This window comes from Contarinia nasturtii, unplaced genomic scaffold (assembly GCF_009176525.2).
Source record: "Contarinia nasturtii isolate CC-2019 unplaced genomic scaffold, AAFC_CNas_1.1 Cnas_scaffold_993, whole genome shotgun sequence".
Lineage (NCBI taxonomy): Eukaryota > Metazoa > Arthropoda > Insecta > Diptera > Cecidomyiidae > Contarinia > Contarinia nasturtii.
In genome coordinates, this window is record NW_022198340.1 from 1,423,664 (window position 1) to 1,450,118 (window position 26,455).

At 35.8% G+C, this 26,455-nt stretch overlaps 1 protein-coding gene across 7 annotated transcripts in view; it reads right to left on the reverse strand.

Annotated features, from left to right (window-relative positions):
- Positions 1 to 26,455, reverse strand: part of LOC116343180 (probable serine/threonine-protein kinase DDB_G0282963) — a 95,074-nt gene that overhangs the window by 50,348 nt on the left and 18,271 nt on the right. For all 7 annotated transcript variants that reach the window (XM_031771106.1, XM_031771105.1, XM_031771109.1 and 4 more), the window contains 3 exons: positions 16,057 to 16,156; positions 11,742 to 15,645; positions 8,223 to 8,310 (listed from right to left, as the gene is read on the reverse strand). In XM_031771106.1, the coding sequence (XP_031626966.1) occupies positions 8,223 to 8,310; positions 11,742 to 14,949 (3,296 nt within the window). In that variant the 5' untranslated portion in view covers positions 14,950 to 15,645; positions 16,057 to 16,156. The remainder of the gene's footprint in view (positions 1 to 8,222; positions 8,311 to 11,741; positions 15,646 to 16,056; positions 16,157 to 26,455) is intronic.

Here is a 26,455-nt window from a genome sequence, read left to right on the forward strand (position 1 = left end):
CACGAACAAAACAATGTAAATGTAAACAACATCTTTTTAATGGAAAAAAGTCATGATTTTTACTCAAAAACTTCATTACCAATTCATTAAAATTGATGCTACAATAAAAAAAAGCTCACTGCTTTTGTGGTTTACCCCAAAAAAGAAACACACAAAAAAACATTCAATTCGTTTCGTACAATTGCCAAAAGTAAATTTTAAACAGAAATCTCTTTGTAATTAAACGATATTCATTTTGTTTTCATTTAAACATCAAATTGGATCGGACACAAAGTTATCGTATACTCACACAAAGCTTTGGATTAAATGCATATTACTATTCATCTCATATCATAATTTTTAAAACGTTTCAAACAAATAAACCAATTTTTCAATAAAATTATTCGCATATTAAACAGCAATCGTTGGACTGGAATAGCTGTAGCCGAGCTCAGCTGCTGTTTATGTGGACTCAAAAGAGAGGACGTTACACCTTTCCATTCACTTTCACCTCAACTCAGCTCAGCCAGATGAGAGACATGAGAGTTGGCTGAAAGTATCTGAATGCAATGCCCGTTCAGCAAAAAAGATAAACGAGCGAATACATGCTATACGAATCAACAGATGCAAACCGATGAAATGGTTCATATTTCATTGTTGTTTTTTTTTTGTTGGCGGTAAAAAGCTTTTTGATGTGTAAAATGTATAATCATGAAATTAAATTAATGGGATTAGCCCGAATTTGCTGAATGAAAAATAAAAACCAGAATTTGGGTTACTGGATTCAGTCTTTTTCGGATGCTACCATGTATTTTTAACATAATTCATACACACATGAGGTGAATCCAGATCAATGGTGTATACATTGAGCACAGTTGAATGCTTCCGGCAAAATTACTTCAAACAAATAATTTTATCGACGAAAATGTTTCGACGTTTTTAAAATTCATAGCAGTCATTTGGGTTGATCCATAGATGCAGAGAGAAGTTTTTAATGAAGAGCATTGAAATTTTTAATCTGCTTTTTTGCATACCGTATAGCACCGGAAAAACTTACCAATCTTGTGTTTCGAGCACAAAAATGCAATCCAATTAGAAAAGTTCTTGTTTATTTGTTTGAGTTTTCTTTTTTTTCCATTGTTCATCCAGCGACTTCAACATAAAATATAATTATTTTCTGCTTAAACGTAAAGGAAACTTGACACAAAGCAATGGTAGAAAATACAATTTTACACCGAAGTTGAATTGTTTCTGTTTGACTAAGGATGGTGCACAGTAAATCATGTCTTTTCGGAGTTGGATTGCATTCAATTTTTACATTTTCATTTGTTTGTTTTTTTTTTTAAATGATTTTACATTCTTATCGCTCATGTGCCATATGCACTCGTAGATCATAGGCCAATATGCAGTTAGCAGGTAAAATGCAATCCTCTTCATTTATAAATTCGGAATGGATGAAAACCATAATTTATGCGCCATTACATTGGAAAGGTATATGCGAGCGTGTGTGTGTATGTGTTTCATTGAACTGCATTTTACAAAATTTACATTCCGCTGCTTCGGCGACGTCGGCTTTTGTTGCATTAAGAGAAAGCTGAAATGTTGATGATGCTGTTGCCCAGTCTATTTGCTCGTCGGGCCTGATGTTAGTCAAACAAGAACGGAATGTGTGTGAGAGAAAGAGATAGAAAGAGTCTGTGTATTCAACGACTGAGTGCATTTGGCAACGGCACAAATGTGTAAATGTGCACTGGCATCATCATTCGATTGGTGAAAACTGTTGTCTAAATGATCAAAGTCGGCAGCACAGTTAGACCGCATCCGGTGCATTGCCGGTCGTTCGCTGAAGCGAAGCACGTCGACACTCATATATATCTATATGTTTCAACGTGTATATATATGTGTGTATGGCAGATCGGTAAAATGTCATGCACACATTCTTGGCCTCTTCCCAAACCCAATCCATTTATTTACCGAATGGAAAATTAGTGCATTTCCAACGTATGAATGTCTACCTTCGAAACCATCGTTGATGGAAATGCTTCGGATCGTTACATGGCAATAGCAATAAGATGATGCGGTTGGGTGTGTTTCAAAAAGCAGAATGCACACCGATAATATAAATGAAAGGTGGAAAAATGAGAGCCGGAATGGAAAACCGCCAACATCAGGCATACATTATTTGAACAGAGAACAGAGTCAAAATGAGAGATACACAGCCAGAACACACACATATATTTGTGAAATGAAACTGTCGTCTGGCTGCAAACACCTTCCGCCGACAGACAAAAGCTCAATAGATATATGAAGGCGACGAATATTTATATCGTCGCAATTTTTTTTTGACACTTTCGTTATTCGTTTTTTCCGTGTTGTTTTTTTTTGTTTGTCGATGTTGTTCGGTCTGGTGTGCTAGTGGTATGGCATTAGTTTTATCACTTTCGAATTCTGTGCATACTTTTTTATTTCTCAAGTTGGGATTCCCAACATTTATGCGCTTTTTTGTTGTTGCGACTGGGAAAAAAGCGTTTAGCTGACAAAAAATTCACCCATGTGTATGAATAGTGTAGTCGGCAATGGTATCGCATTTGTCGAATCGAGATACGCACATGAGAATGATGATGACGATTCAAGCTTTTTATCCTCATAAGGCAAATATTTGTTCGGTAGGTGGTGAACAAGTGCAATGAATCCAAAAGTATTGTTTGCACCATTGTGGAAGTGTCTCAAAGTGAATAACTCCAATTTCCTATCTCTTTTTCCACATAAAACCCCATTTTTTCTGTATTTATGAGTCTTTATGACAGTTTTTTGTGTGTATGTGTGTGTGCTCGTGTACGTATGGCTTTCGGTTAATCTCGCACTTCGTATGCTCAATGCTTATGCTTACGGTGCACCAACCGCACGTTTCGTTCCCTTATTCTCTTTCTCGTCTTCTTCAAACCCAATGGTTCGTATTCCAATTCGACTTTTTGTATTCCGATCCCGATTCAATGTGAATTTCACTGTCGACAAATGCAAACAAAAGACTCCACGTGAAAATTTATATATATATATTAGTTGGTTCAGCTTCTAGTTATCGTAAATAACCGGCTGAAATATAACAGCGGCTCAACTAACATCGTAAAATATAGTTTTCATCTATTTGTATTTCGTTCAACATTTTCTGCAAACGCTTTGCTCGTTCGTTTTACAATTTTTTTTCGGTTTGTTTGTCATCCACTCTCTCGCTTAGTCGCATTTTATCGAGAATTTTTTTTTCACGTACATGTCATAGTCATGCCAATGAGAGAATGTTCATCGTTGAAAAATGCTTGAGCAAAATCTTTCAAAAATTCGATACAATTTTTTTTAAAAGCGAGTAAATTTGGCATATTTTCTACTCTTATCATGAAATGTGTTCGTTGTTTTAGTTTTTTTTGTTGCTGTTGTAATTAAAGAAGTAAACGGAATTGAGCTCTTTATCAGTAAATAAAATGCTTATTCATATTGCAGCACACACCCAATTGTAGGGAATGATGGAAATGACTCGTTTGAAATATGGAAAATCGCATTTGTTCACATTGATTTATGTCACAACTTATACAGAAAGCGGGCGAAAGTGAGAAAGAGAGAGGGAAATAGAACGAAGAACGATTCCATTAAAATGTAAACAGTGTATTTCGTCGATCGTAAACATAACAAACTGTAATCGAATATTTTTGGATGGAAAAGTTGGATGTTATCGTTTGGTGTTGTCCTGGATTTCATTTCGGCACGTATCAAAATCCAATAATAGTGCTGAAAGTCAAAAACCACCGTCTAAAAGCAGCGGCCAATTTCGTTATGTTGTCGTGCTTGCTATCGTGTTAAAAGCAGGAAAAACTTCCACGGGCCACACGTTCAATTCTCATTGCTTTTACGTTGATTATTTACAAGTTCGAACAAGTAACACAAACACAAAAGCGAATAGTGTGCATATTACTCTCTTTCCTTCTCTTATTCTGCGTTGTATTTTGTGTGTGGTGTTACATTGTATTTGCCAGCGAGAGGGAAAGAGAAAGAAAGAGAGAGAGGAAGGACCTTTGAAGACAAAGTATTGGAAATAACTTTATTTGTTTCTTCGTTCAGGCTTTATCATCAACTATTTTCCATTCGGTTCCCGGATCGAATGAAAAGTGTTTTTCGAGTCAGTGCACGTCAGAGTGATAATTTTCCTTTGATAACAATGTTGTTCAATTTAAATTTCAATATAAAAACGCTTTGTGCTTAAGCGGCGCATAAACGCACGTACAAAGTATATGTTTACAAAACTAACGAACGCACCAACCATCAGCACAATGCCGGAGAAAATGAAAAAGGGTAGACACGGAGAGAGATAGAATTTTGGACATCAAGCCGATAGTGCTTGTGTGTGTGCCAGACCGGTTATCAATCACATCTCCATCCGGTTAAGGATATTCGATGTCCGAGCAATGGAGCTCTATGGAACCAATCTTTCATTTAATTTTCAAACTTGTCCATTCAACACAGTCAAGTGTAAATATTTACCAGTTTCTGAGGTTATCTCAAAAGTATGTGTGCTCGCTTCAGGCCACCAATGAATTTCTTCCTTTTCTACTATAGTTTTCTCTTTATTTACTATCCATCTCCTGTGCTTGTAATATCTATCTGTGCACTGTGCATACGTTAGTACAATTTGTTTACAGTTCACTGATCTTAAATTCATATTTAGTCAATTTTGGGTGCATTGTTTTTCGAGAGCGAAACACTTTAAAACGATTGCCGCAGAGAATGGTGTGTTTTTGAATTTTCAACATTTACAAATTGAAATGCTAAATCATTGGGTATCGTTTATTCAAAAGGTTAACAGTTTTCTCTATTTCTCTTCTCATCCCTTCCTTCGGTCTCTTTTTATCACTCTGAATTGTCCTTTACAATAAGGAAGTGCACGGCATTTCAAATTGAGCAAACATAAAAAAAATTCTCAAGATTTCAATCTTGAATGTTTGTAATCTTTCAATGAGCTGCAATTAAATAAACTTTTCAAATAAATCAATATGCTTGAGTTGATTGGACCATTTCAAGCCGATGTTCGTCACCAATACTTTTGCGAAATGAAAGCGATTGTTGTTAATCGAATCACTTGTTATGCATCATTTTTCGGGTGCCATGGAAAATGTAACAATAAAAATGTCTCACAAAAAGCCCTGGATATTTATAAGGAATGGTAATATTTCTACAACAGATATCAACGAATGATCAGCGAGTGGAAGGAAGTAAATGCTGTCAATGTGAAGAGAAGAACTGAAAAATTGAAAAGATGAATTTTTCTTCTTTTTTCTCAGCCCCTTGTAAAAAGTGCAATCAAGCAGGCAGACGATGATAAATATGTATAGTTATATTGAGGCATATTTATGATATAAAAAGTATATTCCACATAAATATTCTAGCGATGATGATGATGATGGTGGTGGTTGTCTGCTTGTTGACAGCTTTCCCTCAATTTTAAAGACACTTTTATACGTCTCAGATTGACAAATATAGATAAATGTTTATGTACGTAAATGCGTAATGGCGAATTCTCTGTAAACGACAACACGTTCAACATCACTCTTCTTTTTTTTACATCTTTTCACAACATCCGTAAGTTTACTACCGGCTTCAATCGCAGTTTTTTTGGCATATATTTTTCTCTTCAACTTTTTTCCACCATTTTTGACACAATCTCTTTTCTTTTATTCGTTTCGATAGTAAACAACGAAAAGGAGGATCACAAGTACTTTGCTAAAGCTTCTCTGTCGAAAAATACTGCTGATTTTCGAGCATCATTTAAATATTTTCCTTTTGAATTTTCGTTGAACACGTTCAAGCGCAGGGTAATAGAGGTAGAGAGATAGCACGTGAAAGAGAGAGAGAGAGAAAAGAGGAGAGGGAGAGGGAGGGCAAGAGAGAAAATGAGTATTTATCATTTTTATTGTTGGCATTATTAACGATTGGTGTTGCAAAAATTTTCACTTTTGATTTCTTTTGTTTGATTTCCATTCATGGAAAGAAATATCTTATTTCTTTTGAAATGTCGGGCAATTTTGCGCTGGAACGCCGAAAAAGAAAAACATTTTTTAATAATATCGCAGACGATGCCATGAACATGAAATAAAACACGAAAAGAAAAAAAGGAGAGAGAACGAGATTCTCTTTTTTTGTAAAACATGCTTCGGTGCGAAATAAATGAGAAAATTTTCTACAGCTCAGAAAGAACATCGTTTGGTATTTTCGTGTTGCTTTTTTCTTCCTCTCTCTTTTTCTCTTGTTTCTTATATGAAAAATGAATTTCTTCCACAGATTTTAGTTTTGTGAGTGGCAAAAATAGCGTCGAGCGTGTGAATCCAATCTTATTTCGTTGGCAAAAGAAGATTTTTCAATTTTATTTGATAAATTCCCAAGTAGTTCAAATCGATTGGAGATGGAGACGGTGTTTTGTGATTGTATCGAGCGCGCACAAGTGTGTGCCACAACTCGAGCAAACCAATCTCAACAATTTCGTCACCCGTCTTGAAAACGATGGAACAAAATTTGCATTTCAATGTGCATATGTGTGGCACGGGACATCGTAAACGAAAAATAATAGTGTAAAACAATATTTGATAATATATTGAAATCGGTATGCAATAAAGGTTCGAAATAGTGCTTCGGCATCACGATTCAATCTGGTTTTATATATATGTATTTCTGTATCTCTCGAGCGTATTTGTTCAGGAAAAATTCAATATGATTTTTTTTTTCATATAACTCCAATTCTTTCCCGTTGCCGTCAATTATCCACGGTTCGAAGCAGAGGGATCTCACACCTATATTTTGTTCATTGATACAACAACTCAGCAACACAATTTTATTCCGTTCAGCATATTCACAGCGTATTACATCAAAAACATATATTATTATTATAACTGTACACGAATTGGCGTATTTCCACGAATGCCAAGTCAGCGCGTCGCACACACATTGTGTATCGATTCCATTTTGGTGTGCTGATGACAAATATCGTGCAATTCATAACAAATAAATGGAATGTCATAAAATAGACAATTTCACCATCATGCTCTTAAACTTATTCGGCGTATCGATGTATTTTAACATGTTTTTCAAACTCGCACACTCTCAATTTATGATGAATTATGTAAAATTTGCCATTAAACTTTTTCATTGGATTAGAAAGTGAGTTTGGATGGGAGTGAGAGAACGAAGGATGCCATTGCAATAACTTCACTCAAATAATTTATTGCTTACGGAAACTGTATCTATTCAGGAGTATTCTGCCTATTGTGTCGCTTGTTTTTAAAATGAAATTGATTCGTCCATATTGATTCGTATGAGTTATAGTCGGGATGAATTAAATACTGAAAAAAAACTAGACCCATCAGCTAAATGTGTGGGCCGAAGCAAAAAAGTTTTCGGTCCAGACCAAAAGTTAATTAATCATTTCGATGCGTTGGGATGGCAATATGTTTATTTTTATCAAAGAAACCAACAAAATAAAACATTTCATATTTGATTCTGTCATCAGTCAAAACAAACCAACAACAACTACTTTGATAGCATGCTAACCACACCGAAAAAGTGACGGTACTGTTGCTGGTGATGGTGGTGGTGCTGGCGACGAACTCATCAAAAAGCACTAATTATAATCGCGTCGAATGCGCCTATTTGTAGGTTCGATGTTCGCATGTTTATTTGTCAAAGTTAAAATATGAATTATAACATGGCTGGCGGCAATAAATACACTCGCCATTTCAAAATATGAAATTGGTTAAAATTTATTATGTTTTTGTAATATGTTTACCGAATGTAAAATTGGAAATGACCTATGGCATGAAAATGAACATCGACAAACCACATTTCTGTGGTTTTTGTTTAATTTTAAATTATAATCAACCATTTACTGTATATATTACGCAATTTCAGTCGTTTCGATTAAAAGTCAATGGGTAGATGGCTGGTAAATAAACGTACAAAACACATCGTTTTTATGCGAAATTGTGTTTACATGGTGAAATTCAATAAATTCAATAGCAATTAACAGTCTCATGTCTAACTTTTCGAAACCATCATAAATTAATATTATTTTGATATATTTATTGAGAACAATGAGATTTTACGTAATTTTCCACAGATGAAAGACTATTAATTTTCAAAGAAATTCAATTTAAATTCTATTCAGAGTTTGTATTCAATGGAATGAATTCGAACAAAAGCAAACTTACCGAATTGCGCAGATGAGAATCAAACATGCAATCGCCGGAACAATAGTCAATACAGCGATCATAATTATGGTCTGAATATCATTCCAGTCTGAAAATAGAGAAAATACATTGTAACACATTGATCAGAAGCGAAAGAGAAAAGTTAAAGATAATATAATTAAATATATAAGCTGGAGATTTGAGCGAATGAAGACAAAAAAAAAACACTGAAAATCCGAAGACAAAAATACTACAAAATGAAAGACAAAAATGTAGGATATAATGAATGACAAAAGCAGTCGTAATAAGTTTTAAAAGATAGCCAAAGATACGGCAAGAGTGAAGACGGAAAAAAATGAACCGAATTCAACTGAGCAAACAAACAAAAGCTTCTTTTTAGTGCTAAGCTCATTGGATAGTAGTGATTCCATGGAGGTTTCATTTCCCACTACATTTTCTTGTCGTCCTTTCCATCATCATCATCGTCATCATCATCATCTCCATCACCATCATCTTGGTCCATCCATCCATCGCATACAATAGTTCTTTTCGCTACGTTTCTTCTTCAATGTTCAGTATTATATTCTTCTTCGTATTATTTCTCAAGTGCCATGATTTGACAAGCAATGAAGTAAAATATGTAACTTAATGTGACATGTTTTGGGCATTTTTCGTGGAAAAAAGGAAACGGAGCACCATTTTTGGTGATGTATTTTTATGTTGTGGTTGCTTTGTTTTGCTCTCCCTCTCTCTCTCTCTCTCTCTCTCCCTGCACCGCCTTATATTTTCGATTCAAATAGATTTTCGCATTAAGTCATTTTTCTCGTTTTTTTTCTGTGTCGTCGTCATTGTTGTCGTCGTTGTGGCACTTTTTCCGCTTCGTTTATTCGGCGGCTCCCTCGAACAGGAGAAAAAAACCAAGGAAATATTTCAAAGAAATGGCTCACGCATATCACAACGAAACAAAACCGCAAACAAGACCATGACAAAATAAAAATAGAGAGAAAAAAAGGCAAACATGCATAAAAGTTTGGGACGACAAGCATTTGCTATCTGAAAAGATGAATGAAGGAATTCGGAAGGGATGGCAGGGACAAAGAGAATGGGAGAATAAAACAATGGCAAGAGCAAAATTGCCATAAAACAGGGCACACAATGACAGCAAATGGAACAGAAACAAACACATATTTTCGGTGAATACACATGCCAAACCGACATTTTTATTTTGAATTATTGTTTCTATTATTTTGTAGTTTTTCATGTGCGTGAATATCGTCGCGTGCGGTTTTTTTCTCGCTTTTCTCGCGTTCACTTTATCTTCTTCATGTGTGTGTGCATTTGAAGCTTAGCCTCAATTGTCTTTTTGTTCTGATGCGATGGCTTTTTGTGTACACCATGCGTGCATCATTATATTTATTTTTATTTTGCATTTTCAAAGATACCGCCTCTGCTGATGCTCCTGTTATTGTCATATGCGACCATTTTTCGTGTCTGCTTTTTTTGTTGGTCTCCATATTGTTCGTCATTTTTGAAATGCCAATTGTTTCTTTCTCTCTCTCTCTCTCTCTCTCTCTCTCTCTGTGTGTGTGTGTGTGTGTTCATAAATGCATATGTTGCTTTCAAAAGAAAAAGGCTGATTCTGTTTGAGTTACGAAAGAGTAAAACTTTATGTTTGCCATGAAGTCATATGGTATCTGTCTCTCTCCCTCTCTCTCTCTCTCTCTCTCTCTCTCTCCGCTCATACACAACTGTTGTAATACACAAACACAGACAAAGAATGAATTGTGTACTTTTCGTTGTCTATTTGTTCCGTTGAATGGCGAAATTGTAAGCATTCATTTTTATTATTATGAAATGTTTTTTCTATCACAGTAAAAATGTTCCCGTTTTAGTTTTGATTATCTTTTTTTTTTGTTCTATTCTATTCGGTTCGAGTCGTCGCTTTTCATAAATTCTATTCCGTTTCCAGATTTCTGCATATGTATAATAAGAGTTTTTGAGCAAGTAAGAGTTTTTGAGCAAGTAAAGATGTAGCAAAAAAGGCTACTACGCTCAGTACATATACAATTACATAGAGGAACAAACAAACTATGGTTCAAATAAAAATTCGGTTTGTACGGAACAAAGGGAGCATGTTTTATAAAGTTCGGCGTAAAATGGTAGTGAAAGAGAATTGTAAAATGTTCGCTCTCGATTACAGATGGTGTGTGTGTATGTATGAGTGTGTCGGTGAATGTTTTATTTTCTAATAACAGGAAATGGTATAAACTTGATTCGTATCGTTATCGTATTGCCAGCCAATGCGAATGTTTATGTCGATGTTGTTGTCTTGCATGGTGTACGAGATGCTTGTCAAGTCTTTGCATTTTCTCTAGTGATCGTAACACAAACGACATTTGGTCGTTCCCTACATTTACCATATATTTTAAAATGCCATCGTTATGGCTTGCATTAAAAGCGACAATGTTCTGTTTCGTAACGATAGACAAACAGAGTTGTTCCGCTACGATCGTCCAATGCATGCTGGAATGTAGTGTGTGTGTGTTTTTAAAATGGAATGTTTTACTTACAACACATCGAGCAAATGAGATGAAAGCACCATACTGAAATTGCGCTTGGAATATGTGTGCGGGGGTAAATGAAATTGATTGTGTGAGAGCATGTCGGTGCGGTTTGCCTAGTCGATCTATTACACAATGGCATCACAACGAAAGAAAAATGGTAAAATGCAACCAGACAGACTGCCATCAAACAAAAGAAAATGCAAGCGAAAAGAAAAAAAAACACAAAAAGATATATGGAGAGAGAGAGAGGAGTGAGAAAAAGTACTGAAACGAAAGAAAGATGGAGAGAGGATGGGAAAAAAACACGCCCAAGCGAAAAGTTCTTCAATTTATTTTCAATGAACCGAATTACTGTACAGCATGGGCGCAAATCTCCGTTCGTTATTCTTTCACGAATGAGAGAGAAAAAAGGGGTCGAAAGCGAAAATAAAGTGTTTCTTTCGATATGTACAGAGAGCTGAAAAACGACGTACGTAAGTTGCCACATTCGATTTGTTTTGTAAGCAGGACGAGAGAGAGAGAGAGAGAGAGAGAGAGAGAGAGAGAGAGAGAGCAAAAGAGAGTATGTGTGCTAAATTACACACATTCGATAGTGTGATTTGTTATCATTTGAGTTTCGAGAGTGCAAAGGGATTTGAGTTCCTCGATAAAGCGATTTTCTTCACCGTTTTTTTCTCTTTCTTTCTCTCTGGCAGCCGAAATAAAAAAAGATCCAATGAACCAGTACGAATATTTGACATTTTTATAGTCAATCGAAAGCATTCAGTAAATGGGGTTTGAAGTAAGAAAAGAAACGGCAATAAGTGCAACCAAAGGGCCAATTAAGATTGAAAGCAAAGCAATGCTTTTAAAGGTGAATAAAGTAAAATCAAAACGAATCGCATATATAGTACATCGAAATAAATAGCTAATTCACTTAAAATCGAAAAATAAAGCAGCGTTAAATCTAAAAAGTTATCTTTTGAAAGCGACTTACTCGTTTCTGGATCGTCGTCCAATATAGTGAATGCAGTCACGTTGGTTATTGCTTCGGCAGCGCTGGTGGTATTTGTTTTCTGTGTTTCATTTTTGGCCAAATCAAGTTTGTCGTCATCGATTAGAGCGGTGGCTTCTTCGGAATCGGTTTTTGGTAGTTCAGCCGTAAGCTCATGGGCTTTTTGCAAATTATCACCGTGATGCGTTAGAAATTGTGATGAAATACTATTACCACTATTATTCAACTGAATGTTTCCGTCGTTTTTGTAATCCAAATCGCGAATGTTGATTTGTGACGGCAGCTCAGCGATGATTGGCACACCGATTGGTTGTTGTATGTCCGGGATTATAACCGGTTCAATAATCACATTTGATGAAATTCCATTCTCACCAAACGACCGACCATTTTCCTTACTTTCCGATGAAATATCATTACTTTGAGCATTTGAATCGCTGCCAACATTTGTATCATCACTTGTCGCCTCTTTGATATCAATAAACGATTCGCCAACATAGCTAATACTTAGATTTTCATCATTCAATTTTGTCGGATCGAAATTACTTTTCATGGGCGATAAAATAATATCCTCTTCATATTTGTCGCCCGGACCATCTAGCCCACTATTCCAGCCAGTAGAATTTTTACCAGGAAAATCGATAATAACATCTTCTTCAAATAGGGCAGGAAAAAACTGATTCTCTTGCTTTGAGTTTGGGGTGGGCACCGATGATTCAACTACTTTTACTTCTGTATTTGATATATAGAAAATCGTATCCGAGTCACGTGATATGGTTGAAGCCTTATTTATATCGGTTGTTTGTTGCTTTGTGTCTGACGTTACAATTGGTATTGGCATTGTAATTGTTGGGCCCAAACCATCTGTGTTCGGTCGCACAATGGCCGATTCCGTATTTATTGGAATTGTACTTTGAATGGTTGTTGTTGTTGCGGATGTTGTAATGGCCGACGATGATGCGAATGTCGAACGAACCGAAGAATCCGTATCCAAATCATCAGCTGGCAAGAAAAACTCATCATTATTTGATGCAGTATTGTGTGATCGTGGTTTTTCTGCCAATATGAACGATGTTTCCGATGTTTTTGGTGTTGAAGTTTCTCGAACTATATCAAAAATTTCTTCACTCGATTTATCATAATCCAAAATGCTGGGCGAACCGATTTTTGGTTTTTGGCTGGTTTTTCTATTATTTTCCTCAAATTGATTATCAGTTTTATTCATTTCCATGCCGTCGACGTTTACGTTTGAATGTTTGTATGAATTGTTGTCATTGTGTTCGGTGGTCACCTCAACTGTGGCAACTGTAGTCGTTTTTTCGGTTGTCATTGGTTTTTCGTTCAACAAAGTGGCATCGCTTATTGGTTCTTTTGTTTGTGGTGTTTCTGGTTTGAATGTAGTTGATGTTATTGTTTGATCAACAGTATCATGTTTTTGAACGGTGCTTTCGACTTGCACGAATTCAGTTTTTGTCGAAGTTTCGCTTGTGGTCGTCGGTGTGATTGTTGTCGTACTGGAAACGACATCCTGAACATTTAACGTGGATGAAATGTGAGTATCGGTTGCAACAATGGTGGTCGGTGTGAAATTTGTCACATCGGCATTAATCACGGATTCGGTGCGAATTTCATTAAATGCTTTTGAATTCGGCACTTTATCAACGAAAGTATGGCCATCATTGGAATGAGATTCTATTGAACTAATGGTGGTCGTTTGCTGAAAAACAGCTGAGCGCACATCCGTTGCAAATGAAGATGCCATTGGTTCTGGCGGTGATGGTGGTGGTGGCTCTTGCGTAGATGAAATCGCTTCCATCAATAAATTATCGTTTAGTTTTCCATTCGGATCGTTGACGCCACCTTCTTCGTTCGCCTTCTTTTTCGATTTGTCTTTATTATTCTTGTTATTGTATTTTTTATTGTTATTACCAATGCTATCATGCTTCGCTTTTTTACTGCTCAATTTTTCTTCATCGAAAACTTTGGCGATTTTTCCAACATTCTTTGACGTCGCGATGCCGTTGCCGCTGCTGACTGTTGTGGATGCGCTTTTATTCAACGAAGTTGGTTTTGTTGTTACCGTGCTTTGACCCAATTCGGAATTGATGGCCGTTTCAAATGATTTGCTATTTTCATGAGTCCCATCTTTGGCATTGTCATTAGTTTGGATGTTGGCTGCTGTCGATAACGGATTGCCTGTTTCCGATTGCACATTTTCTTGACCATTGAAATGCTTTTCTACATTTACATTGAATGACAGTTCATCATCAATTTCAGTTAATGAAGATGCTGTTTTGGATGTTTGTGTTGTAACATCACTGCCACCGCTACCATAGCCTGTCGATGACTTCGAACTCAACGTTATCGAATCGGGAAAAATCGATGATAATGTTGATTTTGGTGTCTGCACCGAATTCTCTGTGGTGAAAATGGTTTCTTGCGTCGGATTTTTATTACCCTCCGAGCGAATCGAATCTGATAAATCATTTGCTGAACTATATCGATTCGGAATGAATGTGGTCGTTGTCACGAGATCTTCATTTTGGCCCGTCGACGATTCGGTTGTCGTTGTTGATGTTGATAAAACGACGGTACTTTCACCATTTATATATTTATCATCGATAGTCGTTGGGTCTGGTCTTTGTGAATCCGTTTTCAAAATATTTATCGGCAAAATGGAATCATTGTTTTTATCAAGATAATTATTCGATGAACTAACGGCAAATGTCGTCGTCACCCTCACTGAATCACTGTTTATAGTTGTTGCAGCAACATTATGATTATATTCAATCGACGCGGCTTTGTCATTTGTTGGCGTTTTTTCAATCGTCGTTGGCGTTGTTGCCGTTGCCGCTTCCATAGTACTGCTAGCACTGTTGTCAACGAGAGGCGAAACAAGTTTATCATTTATTTTATCCATTTGAAATGTTCCATTCAATATGAATTTTGTTGTTGTTGGTGGCATTACTGGTGACGATGATTGTGATGTGGTTTCTATTTCGATGCCATTTGTATAGCTTGACAGTGTTGCCGTTGGTGCTGCTTGATTCAGTGGCAGTAATGTCGATAACAATGCAATTCCCAGTATAGCTCGTCGATTGAACAGAACTGTGAACAATTTGTTCACGCTGACACAATTCATTGTGCCACTGTGATGGTTACTATTAAAAACTTTTAACTTTTGTCGTTTCATTTTGTCTGTGAACGACAAGTTTGAGAATAAATGTTTTAAATCACAAATATCGAATATTGAAATGAACGAAGAGTGAGAAAAAATGCAAAGAGACAATCGATGCTTGATTTTCTGCGTGTTGCAGTGCTATTATTTGAACGATAATCTCAATTGACGTTGAAGCGATAACTTTTTCCAGCAGTTTTCTTTTTTTCTATTCTTCTCTAAATCGCCAATCATAAAAGAGTCGTTTGTGAATTTATTTATTCATTATGGCAATTGCTTTTGCTGCGTATAACTTTCGAATTTTGTTTCTCGCTCAATCTCACTGTTTTCGATGATGTTGCCGTTGTGGTTGCGTACTTTATCGTCTTTGGCCGCTGCTTTTGAGCTCCTTTTGCATATTTTATACAGATTGTATTTCCACACTTAATGTTTCACATTCGAATCTTTTCTGCTTTCGAATGCAGTATTTTTTTTAAAACCGAATAACGACGACGATATCTCTCTTTCTTCTTCATAAATTCTATCCATAAAAAGTGAACGCAACTTTTCGTTCGTACGTTGTTCGTCTCCTTGGTGCTATCTTTCGCTTCTCTCTTTCTCTATTGAATTCCCATAAAATTTAATTTTCCTCCGTGAATTGTAGCAATATCGTTCATCATTGGTATCATCTTCATCATCATCAACATGGTTTCTTGAACCAAATTGCAAGACCTATAAAGAAGAACAGAACCGAAATATCATCTAATCACAAAAACGCTCTTTTTATGTACTTTTTCTACATTATTAACAATCGAAACGAGCAGCATTGAAAAGTTGATCTTCTTTTATTGTGCTCATAATTATATTTATATGAGTCTCTTTGGACTAGCATTTTGAGGCAAAATTACAACATTTGCTGCTTGTTTTATTTGTTCATGATTTAAGCATTCGTTACTCTTGTGAACGTGAACGCAAACGAAATGAACACAAAAGAATAAAAAAGAAACAATAATAACTCTGAACAATTTTTATGTTGATTCTTATGACATTGCCTTAGGCAACAAAATACGTGCTATGAACATCAAGTAATTTGAATATTTGTTTTTATTCTTTCTCGCTTTTTTTGCATTCATTCATTCTTACCTCCACATCGAACAGTCAACATCCAAAGTGTGTTTGTTAACGCCTTCAAGAGCGATGCTTGCTAATGACGCTTCTCTCTGGATTGCTTGTTGCGACAAATCTGCAAACATGAAAAAAAACGAAAAATGACAATAAACGCGAAATTAGAACAAATCGTTTTGAGATTTCTCATGAATAACTTAAGAGAATCTCATATTGACGCTCATATTTAATGCGATGGAAAGAAAAAAACAGCGAATTTTCAAAATTGGAACGAAATAGCTATTTTTTACATTCAAATTAGATTGCAATGAGATTGAAGCTGTAAAGGAAGACTCATTTCACTCTGAGTATCACTCAGGCAATGAATTTTTATAAGTAAATGACAAAACTTTGAGATTTCATCAATTTTTACAGCAAACTTTGTGGAAAATAGTTGGAACTAATTTTCACAATTGAAATCCATTTGTCAAATTAAACTCCTAACCACTGCACTCGTAGAGAGGTCGAGTGCAATTTTACCAATTCTAATATCTTCACATACACGCCCCCACACACTTTTGAACTTTTCTCGTAACTTACTTGAGAGAGATTTATTCTTTTCTCTATAAGTTTTGCAATTACCGACCGAAGATATCTGTAGGTATTAGAACATTTTGTTGACCTGAACGAAGAAACTACACCGATTCATTTCCATTCAATGCGACAAATTTATGCAATTTTCGAAATTGAGTTAAAGTGTCAAGTGGCGGTGTAAGGGAAAACTCCCATTGAATCAACACCAAAATGTGCTCTCGTTTCCGGCACATAAATCATTGAGCCATTTCCGTTTGTTGTCGCCTCCATCGTATTTAGTCAAGTGATTAAAAACATGATGAAAATCGTTAAATCATACGGAAACTTTAAATGGGATACACTGAAATTGGATTCATTCGGCTTGAAAGGGTGTGTGTGTGCGTGTTGGTGAGTTAAAACCACGAAAACAGCATACTTGAAATACTTTGCATAGTCCGAAAAATCCAACTTCATGCCAACTAATAAAGCATTTACTGATCGTATTTTTGCCTTCATTGCGCTACATTTTGCTATCAAAGTGTTTTATTTTCTTTTATTTTCCGAATTGAAGGCGACTTTTTTGATAAATAAAAAAAATAGTTAAACTGCGTCGAAACTAAACAATTTAACTTTAACGAAAAAGTGGATATGCATATTTGAATGTTGTGTTTGCGTTTTTCTCTTTATTGAAGTTATGTGAGTTGCAATAGTGTTCATGTACTTTTTTTGTATGTGTGTGTGGGTTGGATGCAAAATTTCATCACTGGCAGCACTAGCAATGCCATGCCGTTATACGCTCATGCCGTTATACGCTCATGCCGCAGAATATTATTTGTACGAAAGATTTATTTTTCCGAATAACTAAAGCAGATGTTGTTTAATCAAAAGCTTTTGCTTTGAATGCGGTGCTATTGGCGATGGTGGCAGCGGTAGAGAGATTGCAAAGCAAAATTCCGTGGTATAGAGAGAAACGGAGCGTAGAAGAGGCAAGGGGCTAAACGAATGAAACTGTGTGATGCTCAGCATAAAGTCAAATATTGCGCAATAAATTGGTCTACATTCATCTCGCAGCATACAAACGATATGAAGCACCATGCTAGATTCTGATCACTCCATCCATTTTCATTACAACAAAAATGCGAATATCTGTATAAACGCTATATAATGAGGATTATACACACACAGCACACTACACTTCGGTCGTAATAATAAAAGGATAGATATATGCAAAGCGTAGAGTTAACAAAAAAACCGGCCACAAGCACACTGACTTGTAATGAGATTCATAAATTGTAGTTGATGATGTTTTGTATATACGATGTCGTTGTGCCTTTGCCAACGTCGACATTTTAAATGAATTCACTTGGATGCTGAATAAAAAAATCTTACGAGAAAAATGTCATTCACATAATTTTTGTCTGTTTAAGACATTTTTTGTATGTTTTTTTTTAATTTCTAAACTCTATGCATTCCACCTTTCTCATGTTCCATTCAGCAATGGGAAAAGAAATTTCATGGGGAGTTTCTAGCAATGCTGTTACACTGTTGTGCGGCACAAATTTCATGTCATATTTCATTTTGTCCTTTGTGTCATTCTTTTTCGACAAAAGTAATTGAAACATCCAAGCGAGGCGAATAGTACATGGATCTTTTTCTTAAATTGAATTTTTCATAAAATTTGATACTTTATGCCAGATTTATGCATGGAATCGATGATTTGTTTTTTTATGGAACGAACCGGATGATAAACAAAATATTCAAAATATTTCGTTTTTCGATTTCATATAAATAGATCAAGCTGAGCCGAAATCCAGCCTTATAAGGAGCGGCGAGATTTGGAGGAAATGGAAAAATAATCCGAGCAAAAGCATCGACAATTATGTCAGACATCAGAGAGATATAAGAACGATAAATGTTTGGGTTTAATCTCCCACATCCATCATATTTACCACATAGTAGCAGGCGGCAATGTAAACAACGATTAGATGCGAGAATGTGAGTAGGCAAAACCCCAACAGTGTTGTTAATAACATGTAATTCAATCTAATTGAATTACTCAGATTAAGTAAACCGACCAAAATAAGCATAATAGCGTATTATATGAGCGAGTTCCAATGAAATGAAAATCATCGTTTTGATTGTAATAATGTAAAGCCAACTACCAAAAAAGTTGTCAATAAAAATCATTTCGAAATTCTGACTATTCCTATGAATAAGCCATCCAAAAAGGGCTGCCCCCGACCCAAATCCAAAAATAGATAAAAGTATGAATGATGAAGATTGGTTTATTTTCATATTCAAGGCAACCGGAGAGCAACCATATTTGAAAGAAACATCTCTGGAAACACAAAAAATGGCAAAATAGCGTCGACTATATTCAGAAAATATATATTTATATGTACTCAAAACTGTCATCGCAATTGTATTGCTTGAGGCATTTTTCGTTGTGGTCAGGATATCCTAAGCTCGTATCATCTATTTTTGGTCCAACTGCGCAAATAAAAACATATGTATTATGTAGTGACATTCGAAGAAGCGACTACATGATAAAAACTCTATACAAACATTACCACAAAATATATAGAGATAGAGAGAGCGATATTTGTATAAGTCAGACAAATACAGGCAACGCTGAATAATAATATGTATAAGACGTATTTTTCTCATTTTTGTTGTTCCGTATTTAATAAAAATTCATCTCGGTCAGAACATCAATGGGTTTATCTTGGTTCACTTTATCTTTTTTTTACGTTCATTTTCACTGGCATCCGTTATCGAACTCAAATACTCACAGCAACAACAGATCCATCGCGTTGTCTGAGTGTGTTTGGGGAAGAATGAAAATGTTGAACTCTTTTTAAGAGCAAATCATACGAACGACAACCACATCAATGTAAAAAAATGCTGCCATCGAAATGAAAATTGGATGTATGCCGTGTGCAAGATGCAATAATAGAATAACTTAGTTGAGCTAGCTAATGCTCTAATACACTTATTCACTTGAAAGACTCTTCAATGCTCATTCGCTAAGGCGGTGATCTTGCTTAGATTCAAACTTGATATCATATCATCGTTCCCTTCGCTGAATTCGAAACGAATTTGTTGTTTTTTTTTCACATTTTTTCACATACAGCGAAGAAGAGACAGGAGATGGAGGGTATAAAGAAAAAAAATCGCGACGTCTCGATGATATTATTTGAATCGTTAACACTATCATAAACTCGTTTGTTGGAATAGCGATGAAATGGGATCATGCATGCATTATTTTGGTATTCAATGTGTTGTAAAATGCTGAAATGAAATTCAAACGCAAGAAAATGTCGGTTTTGTGATGGCATAGCGGAAAACGTGAAATCGCTCGCTTTTTTCTTTATCTCGGTTTTGCCCACACGATGCGAAAAACCGAAAACACCAGGGCAAAGGCAATGTCAAGCACAAACACACTGAATTTAAATGAATGAAGAATTCAATGCTGATATGTGGTATAGCGTATCTTGACAGTCGCTCAACTTTCCTGCTCGCAGAAGTTAAGTTGATCCATTTTGATTTTCGTACAATGATTCCATCATTTTGTATCTTATATTTTTATTTATTCAATTTTTCACATTGCTCACCCTCTCACGCACCCCACCCCACATACGCAAATTTCCGCGCAACAAGCAACCGAAAGTCAACGGGGATAATTTGGTTTTTTGATTGCATATATAGCAATATTGTGTGATGGCGTGTATATTTTTTTCAGTGGAAAAATTATTGCGTTCATCATTGGATTATTCAAACTGACACACACAAGTGTAAATTACATGTGAAGCATTAGAAGCCAAACAAATTAAAAATGTATCAAAAATAAGCTCCATCAGTCGCTGGCGGGCATATCATAAGATGTGGCATGAGAATATCAACGATACACTCGCGCGTACACAACATACGCTGAAGCGGTGAATAGAGAACAGAGTTGAAATTGCATTAGATACACTCATACACAATCCCATGAACACATACGTGTTTTCGGAGTGCACAAACTGTTTGTATTTTTGATGATCACCATAACGATGCTGTTAAAGCGAGCGACGTTCAGTTTTTAACAACATGTTCAATATTGCCACTAGATCATACTCCGTTGCTTGTCAGTCGAATGAAGAATGAGATACATAGAGAGCGAGCGAGAGAATGTGGGCAATGGAAAGAGAAAAGTGACAAACAAATACATATTTCTAGCGCACTTGAAGCAGATTAAAAGTAAATATGAAAAGATTCGAACGAATGCTATCACAGACTGCTTTTTAATGTCGTCTTCGTCGTTGTCGTCGTCACATTTGGGTTCGCTGAGCTCCGCAAACAATAATTTCGCAAAAAACACTTTTTGAAACTTTAAGCGGATGCTGTTCATTCCAATGAAAATATTTATTTTGAATTCAATCAAAAACCAACACACGCTTACTTGTTTATTATAAATTCTTTTTTACGGCAGCTCTTTTCATTTTGAGCTTTTAATTTTTCAAACGATACAATTTCATTTCTTTCATTCTGTCGTCGACAGAGAAATATTGTCTGTCGAAAAATACCGAAAGGATTCAAGTGTCTTAGATCAAAGTTTTCACATGCGACGCTTGAAAGTTTGATACGCTTTTCGTTCAATTAACATAATGTACATTTATTTATTACAATGTTCAAAAGTTTTGCTTTATTTTCCATTCATCGATCGGGGAACGCGTGTTGCCTTTGTGCACTCACATCAAACAAACAATTTCCATTTGTACACAACAGACATATGTGCGCCCTTATGATGATTTCTCTTTTTTCGGTAGATTTTGATGTGAGATTTTATGGCTTTGCAATCTGACTTACTACATGCGGCGGCAACATCATTCTGAGTATGTCTCATGCTTTTTATTCGATGTGTTTTGTTCATCGTAAACTGAAAGTTGCTCTTTTTTTGCTGGGCTATAAAATGAGCATTTTTGCAAATTTCACATCGTTGAATTTCAATTTCGGTTGGATCGAGTGCATCATAAGCAAAATTTAATTTGATGAAACTTGAATTTTTTCTTCTCACTCTCCTTCTTTTTCTCCGCACTTTTTGCAGCTCTATCAATCTGAAATGTTAATGGACTTTCAATCAGTTCACTTTATGTCAATGCTACTCACAGATGCTTGTTTCTGCGTTGTTGTTGTTGTTTTTTCTTGTCGTTCCACGAAGTATGGAAAAAGTTTGTTTTGCAAAATACAAAAGCTAAGTAATTTGCTTGTATCGATCGAAGTTCATTTTCAATAGTGTTTGGGTGCGTTTTTTTATTCGTTCAAAAAATCTTATTACTCAAAATAAATTGCAACTTTTCCGTCGATGCTTTTGCAAACCTTTGTGGAAATCGATAAAAAAAGGCAAAATGGGGAGCGGGAAAAATCACTGAAATTTAGTTTGTGCAGGCGTGCAGGTAGAATTCAAAGCATAAGACGATTAACATCCATTGCACCAAAGCGACGGTGAAATATTTATTGGTATACGCTGTGAAACGTTAAGTAAAAACTTGTTCCATCATTAAAAAGGGAAATGCGCATTAGTTCATCACAGTAAATACTATGTTTGTTGCACCATAATGAACTTGAATGCAGTCGGTTTTGCGTTAATTTTAATTGAGTCGTTACCGCACGCGTTTGGTGATGTTCGTTTAGTGTATAGTTTTATTTCCCTTCTCTTTTGCTCCAATTGTTGCTTTAATTAGAATTACTAGTGGGAAATTTTCATTGAAAAATTGATTCCATTTCTTCGTTCAATGTAGAATGGTTTCATTTCGTGTCTCTTATGTTATCTTCCCTATTTACAACACTTTACCTCGCCAGTCCCTGTCGCTTCTTTACTGTGACAAATGAATCCGACGAACCGAACTAATTTTATTAAAAGAGACGTCTTTTTTTCTCATTCATTCTTGCGCAAGCTTGAATGCACGCCATGCATTCCGTTGTGCTTGTTGGATTTTCATCTCAACAAAGGATTAGATTTCGTCTTCAGCATTGACATTTTAATTTAATTACAACTTTAATGAACCTATTGAGGAAGTCTATGGTGCGAAAAAAAACCTCTGTCATTTCCCTATCTCCCAATCTCTTTCTCGTTCGCTCCAATTTTTCGCTTTCAACATTTTTGTAGTTTACATTATATTTGAACAATGGCAAGCAAAAAAAAAATTGAGAGAAAAGAATGAAAATTTGTAACCATAATTGAATTTGTTCCCATTTTAGACTTTGATAACAATTAGCGTTCTAACGATAAATTGAGAGATAGAATTCAGAAAATGCTTGCGCACGCACACTATAAATTTTACCATCTTTTTACGGCAGTGGTTCGAACTGTTCAAAGACGAAAAAGGATGAAAGGGAAAGAGAAATCCATATTTTATTGCATTTATATAGTTGCTTAAATTATGCGCTCGAACATGTTTCAGTGTTCAACTCGATGTACATTGTTCATTTGGCTGTTTAGATAATTGCCAAGTGAAGCGTAAATAAATTTAATTATAAATGAAATATGTAATCAGTTTGTCTGGTGTGTCGTCTTAGCTTGGCTAGTGGGTGCTACATTACCATCGTATAATCTTATTGCAAGCAAACAACTCAACTCATTTTCTTCTACACGATATGTGTGCGCGCCCGTTCGTGGTATAACAATCATAGAAGATTAGAAGCAATGGCTCGTTTTATGCTCCACCAAAACAAGAACACAGCTATCTATAACTACATCATGGTGATGCACAGGCACACTCATACAATGAGAACGAGCCAATAATATGGTGCCGATCTAGTGTCTGTATTTGCATTTGTAATCGCTTCACTCAAACGACTAACAACACACCATTTAGATGAAACACACAGTCCACATAGAATACCGAATAGAAAATCTACAATAAATTTTCACGTAAACAGACATTGACAAAGACACTTGTGCAATGCCCGAATCGAAAGCGTTTGGTTTTTGCGAACGAGCGAAAACGAGATGACGATAGAAATTAATGCTAATTTATTTATTGGGTTACTCTAATCTTTGTTGCGCAAGTTGATTTCTACAACGTACTTCTGCCTTCTTTTTTATATTTATTTAGATTTTATTCGGAAAATGTTCAGCAAAAACCAACCACTCTCATCGAATTCTCAGTGGACATTGTTATTTTCGTGCTATTGCCTTTTTTTTCGTGCTATTCGGTGTATTTCCAAGTGAAACGCAATTCGAGTGATAAATTTAACGATGTCTAAGCTATGTTTGTCATTCGAAATTCGGTGTCTATGGCATAACAAAGAGAAAATACCAATGCATGTCGCATGAGAAATACGTCTTTGGATTAAACGAAGGTGAAACGTTGGTTTCAATCAAATTTGAAGTGTTTTGGTGAAAGACACAGCGATGGAAATACATTTGGTACGTTTAGACAGATAGATTCTTATTTAGACACAATAAAATGGTATAATATTTCATATGTTTCGATGGTCTTGTCTCCATTCATTTTTTCCCCTCTCCTTTTTTCACTCTCGCTACATTGTCTGAATTGGAAAATGTCGTTCGTCTTCACGTTCGACCCCAATCGACACACATATGTCCACATGCACCCGAACCATAAATTTTCCAATGATATATGATTACTTTTTTAACAAGGCTACCAACATCATTACGGTCGAACAGTTTCTCACTTTGCACACACCCACCCACCCATCATGGGGGGCTCATACATTTTCATCGTTTCCATTTCATAAAATCATAATCATTGAAGCAAAACGGTCAATTATTTTCCATCAATTTTAAATGTTTATATTGTTGTGCTGGAAATCAGAAATGCTCCGTTACTCGCAAACATGGAGAAGCCAACGAAATTTATTGCGTTCAATGACTTCATTTTATTTAGTTTGTTAAAATTCAATTATTTATGCTTCTCAAATTTCACGGAAAAGTTTTTAATTGCGAGACCTCACGAGCGGACGCGTTCGTTTTTGAAACCAAACAAATAGCACTTTCGTATTTCATTGTGGTTAAAACGTTAAGTGCACGATGGTTTTGAAATGTGAAATAACTATTTTGAGAATCCACTTTGAAATTCAGCAAATGAAGTCAAGTATTCATAACTTTGGAATGGAGTAGTCTGCATTTGAAACGAGCAAAACCAATTTCATTCATTCAACTCTGTCAACACAAATGCAACCAAATCAATAAATTTAAAATAATTATGCATTAGATTTAAAATGGAAATGTTCCATTGACTGCAACGTGCAATGCACAACAATTTAAGTGGGTCAATATTCTTATGAGCACAAAATTCTTAATTAATCTGTTAATTGGTATATTGCAATGGTGAATGATAGATTTTCTATTTGTCTATTTAGTGTGAAGCAATTCGATTTCGACAACAGATCGAGAAACTCGAACGCAATGAAATGATAGAAACAACTTTTCACAAAGTTTTCATGGACTTGGATGTTTCTTCGTAGTTTTGTTTTGTGTTCTCTTTCGATCTGGTTTGGAGTTTGTTTGTATTGGAGACAGAGACAAGAACTCAGAGAGAAAGAGAAAAAAGATAGAAGCAGAGAGAAGTGAAAGAAGGGAGAGTGTGAAAGAGTATAAACATCTCGATCGAATCATTTCACTTGATTGAAATCGAATGTTGCTGCAATTGGAATGGCCAATAAAAAAATGACAAATGAAGCTCACACACACACACACATTTACAATTCCGATAAAAACGCTTAAAAAGGCTCTAATCAAATTAAAAAACTTTTCTTTTTTCCCTCTTCTTTCTCGATATATGTTTCCCCTTTCTATCTTCCATACGAAAACCACTTTATATGTGAGTTATATGGCCGATATATATTGGAAATGGCATATTCACATCGAGAGAGCACATTTTACGGATATTGTGTGGCAAATCCACTTGGTTCAATGCCATTATAAACAAAACATAACAGTCACGATAAACTAGGCCATTAAATTTATATGCCTGAATGTACCGAAAGCACATAACATATAAATCTCATATTGTCTTTGGTTGTGCGGCATCACCGCGCCAATGTAACTGTGTTGTTTGCCGAACATTGTGGCGTGCGCACGGTAAACATCCTTATTCAGCATAAATGGGCTGGAAACAAAAAACTAAAATCATACAACAAGAAGCGGACGATTCGAAATTGATCGAAAACGACCACGTAGAGCCGTTTTATTTTCACTTTTGCCAAAACATAAAATCATGGTATCAAAAGACAATCGGGTATTTGCGTGAAAATGCCATAAAATCGATGCGACTTTCGGATCGATTGTGTGCTAGATTTCGCTGTGACTCGACAAAGACGCCACTCAGAATAGGGAAAATTCACATAAAACCAGCATATCTTTGGATACGCACATGGGCATGCAAATCGAACAGCAATATCTCTTTCGATTTTGGCATAAAAACCTAGTCAATTGCAGGCAAACAATATGAATGAAACAAACACATGAGTCGTTTGAAGAACCGAAAAATGAAACCAGCTTGATATCGGTAATGGGTTTTTCGCTAGCCTTCAATGATGCATGGATAGAGAGAGAGAGAGAGAGAGAGAGAGAGAGAGAGAAAGAGAGAGAGAGAAAGCGCCATCCCACTCACAGTGAGTGGCAAAATACGGCTTATTGGCAGAGAAGAGGCAAGCAGCGACAGCGGCAAATCAAAAAGCAATAAATTTCATTCTCGTCTCTTTTGTTCTCTCACGCACGAAAAACAGATAAAATAAATAAATTTATTGAAGATAATTCCCCGTATCGAACATCATCATTTCTCTCGCGAGCGCCAAACGCGACGCAATTTCAATAGCATTTGCACCGTTTTAGCATGCTCTGATTCCGATTTTACCT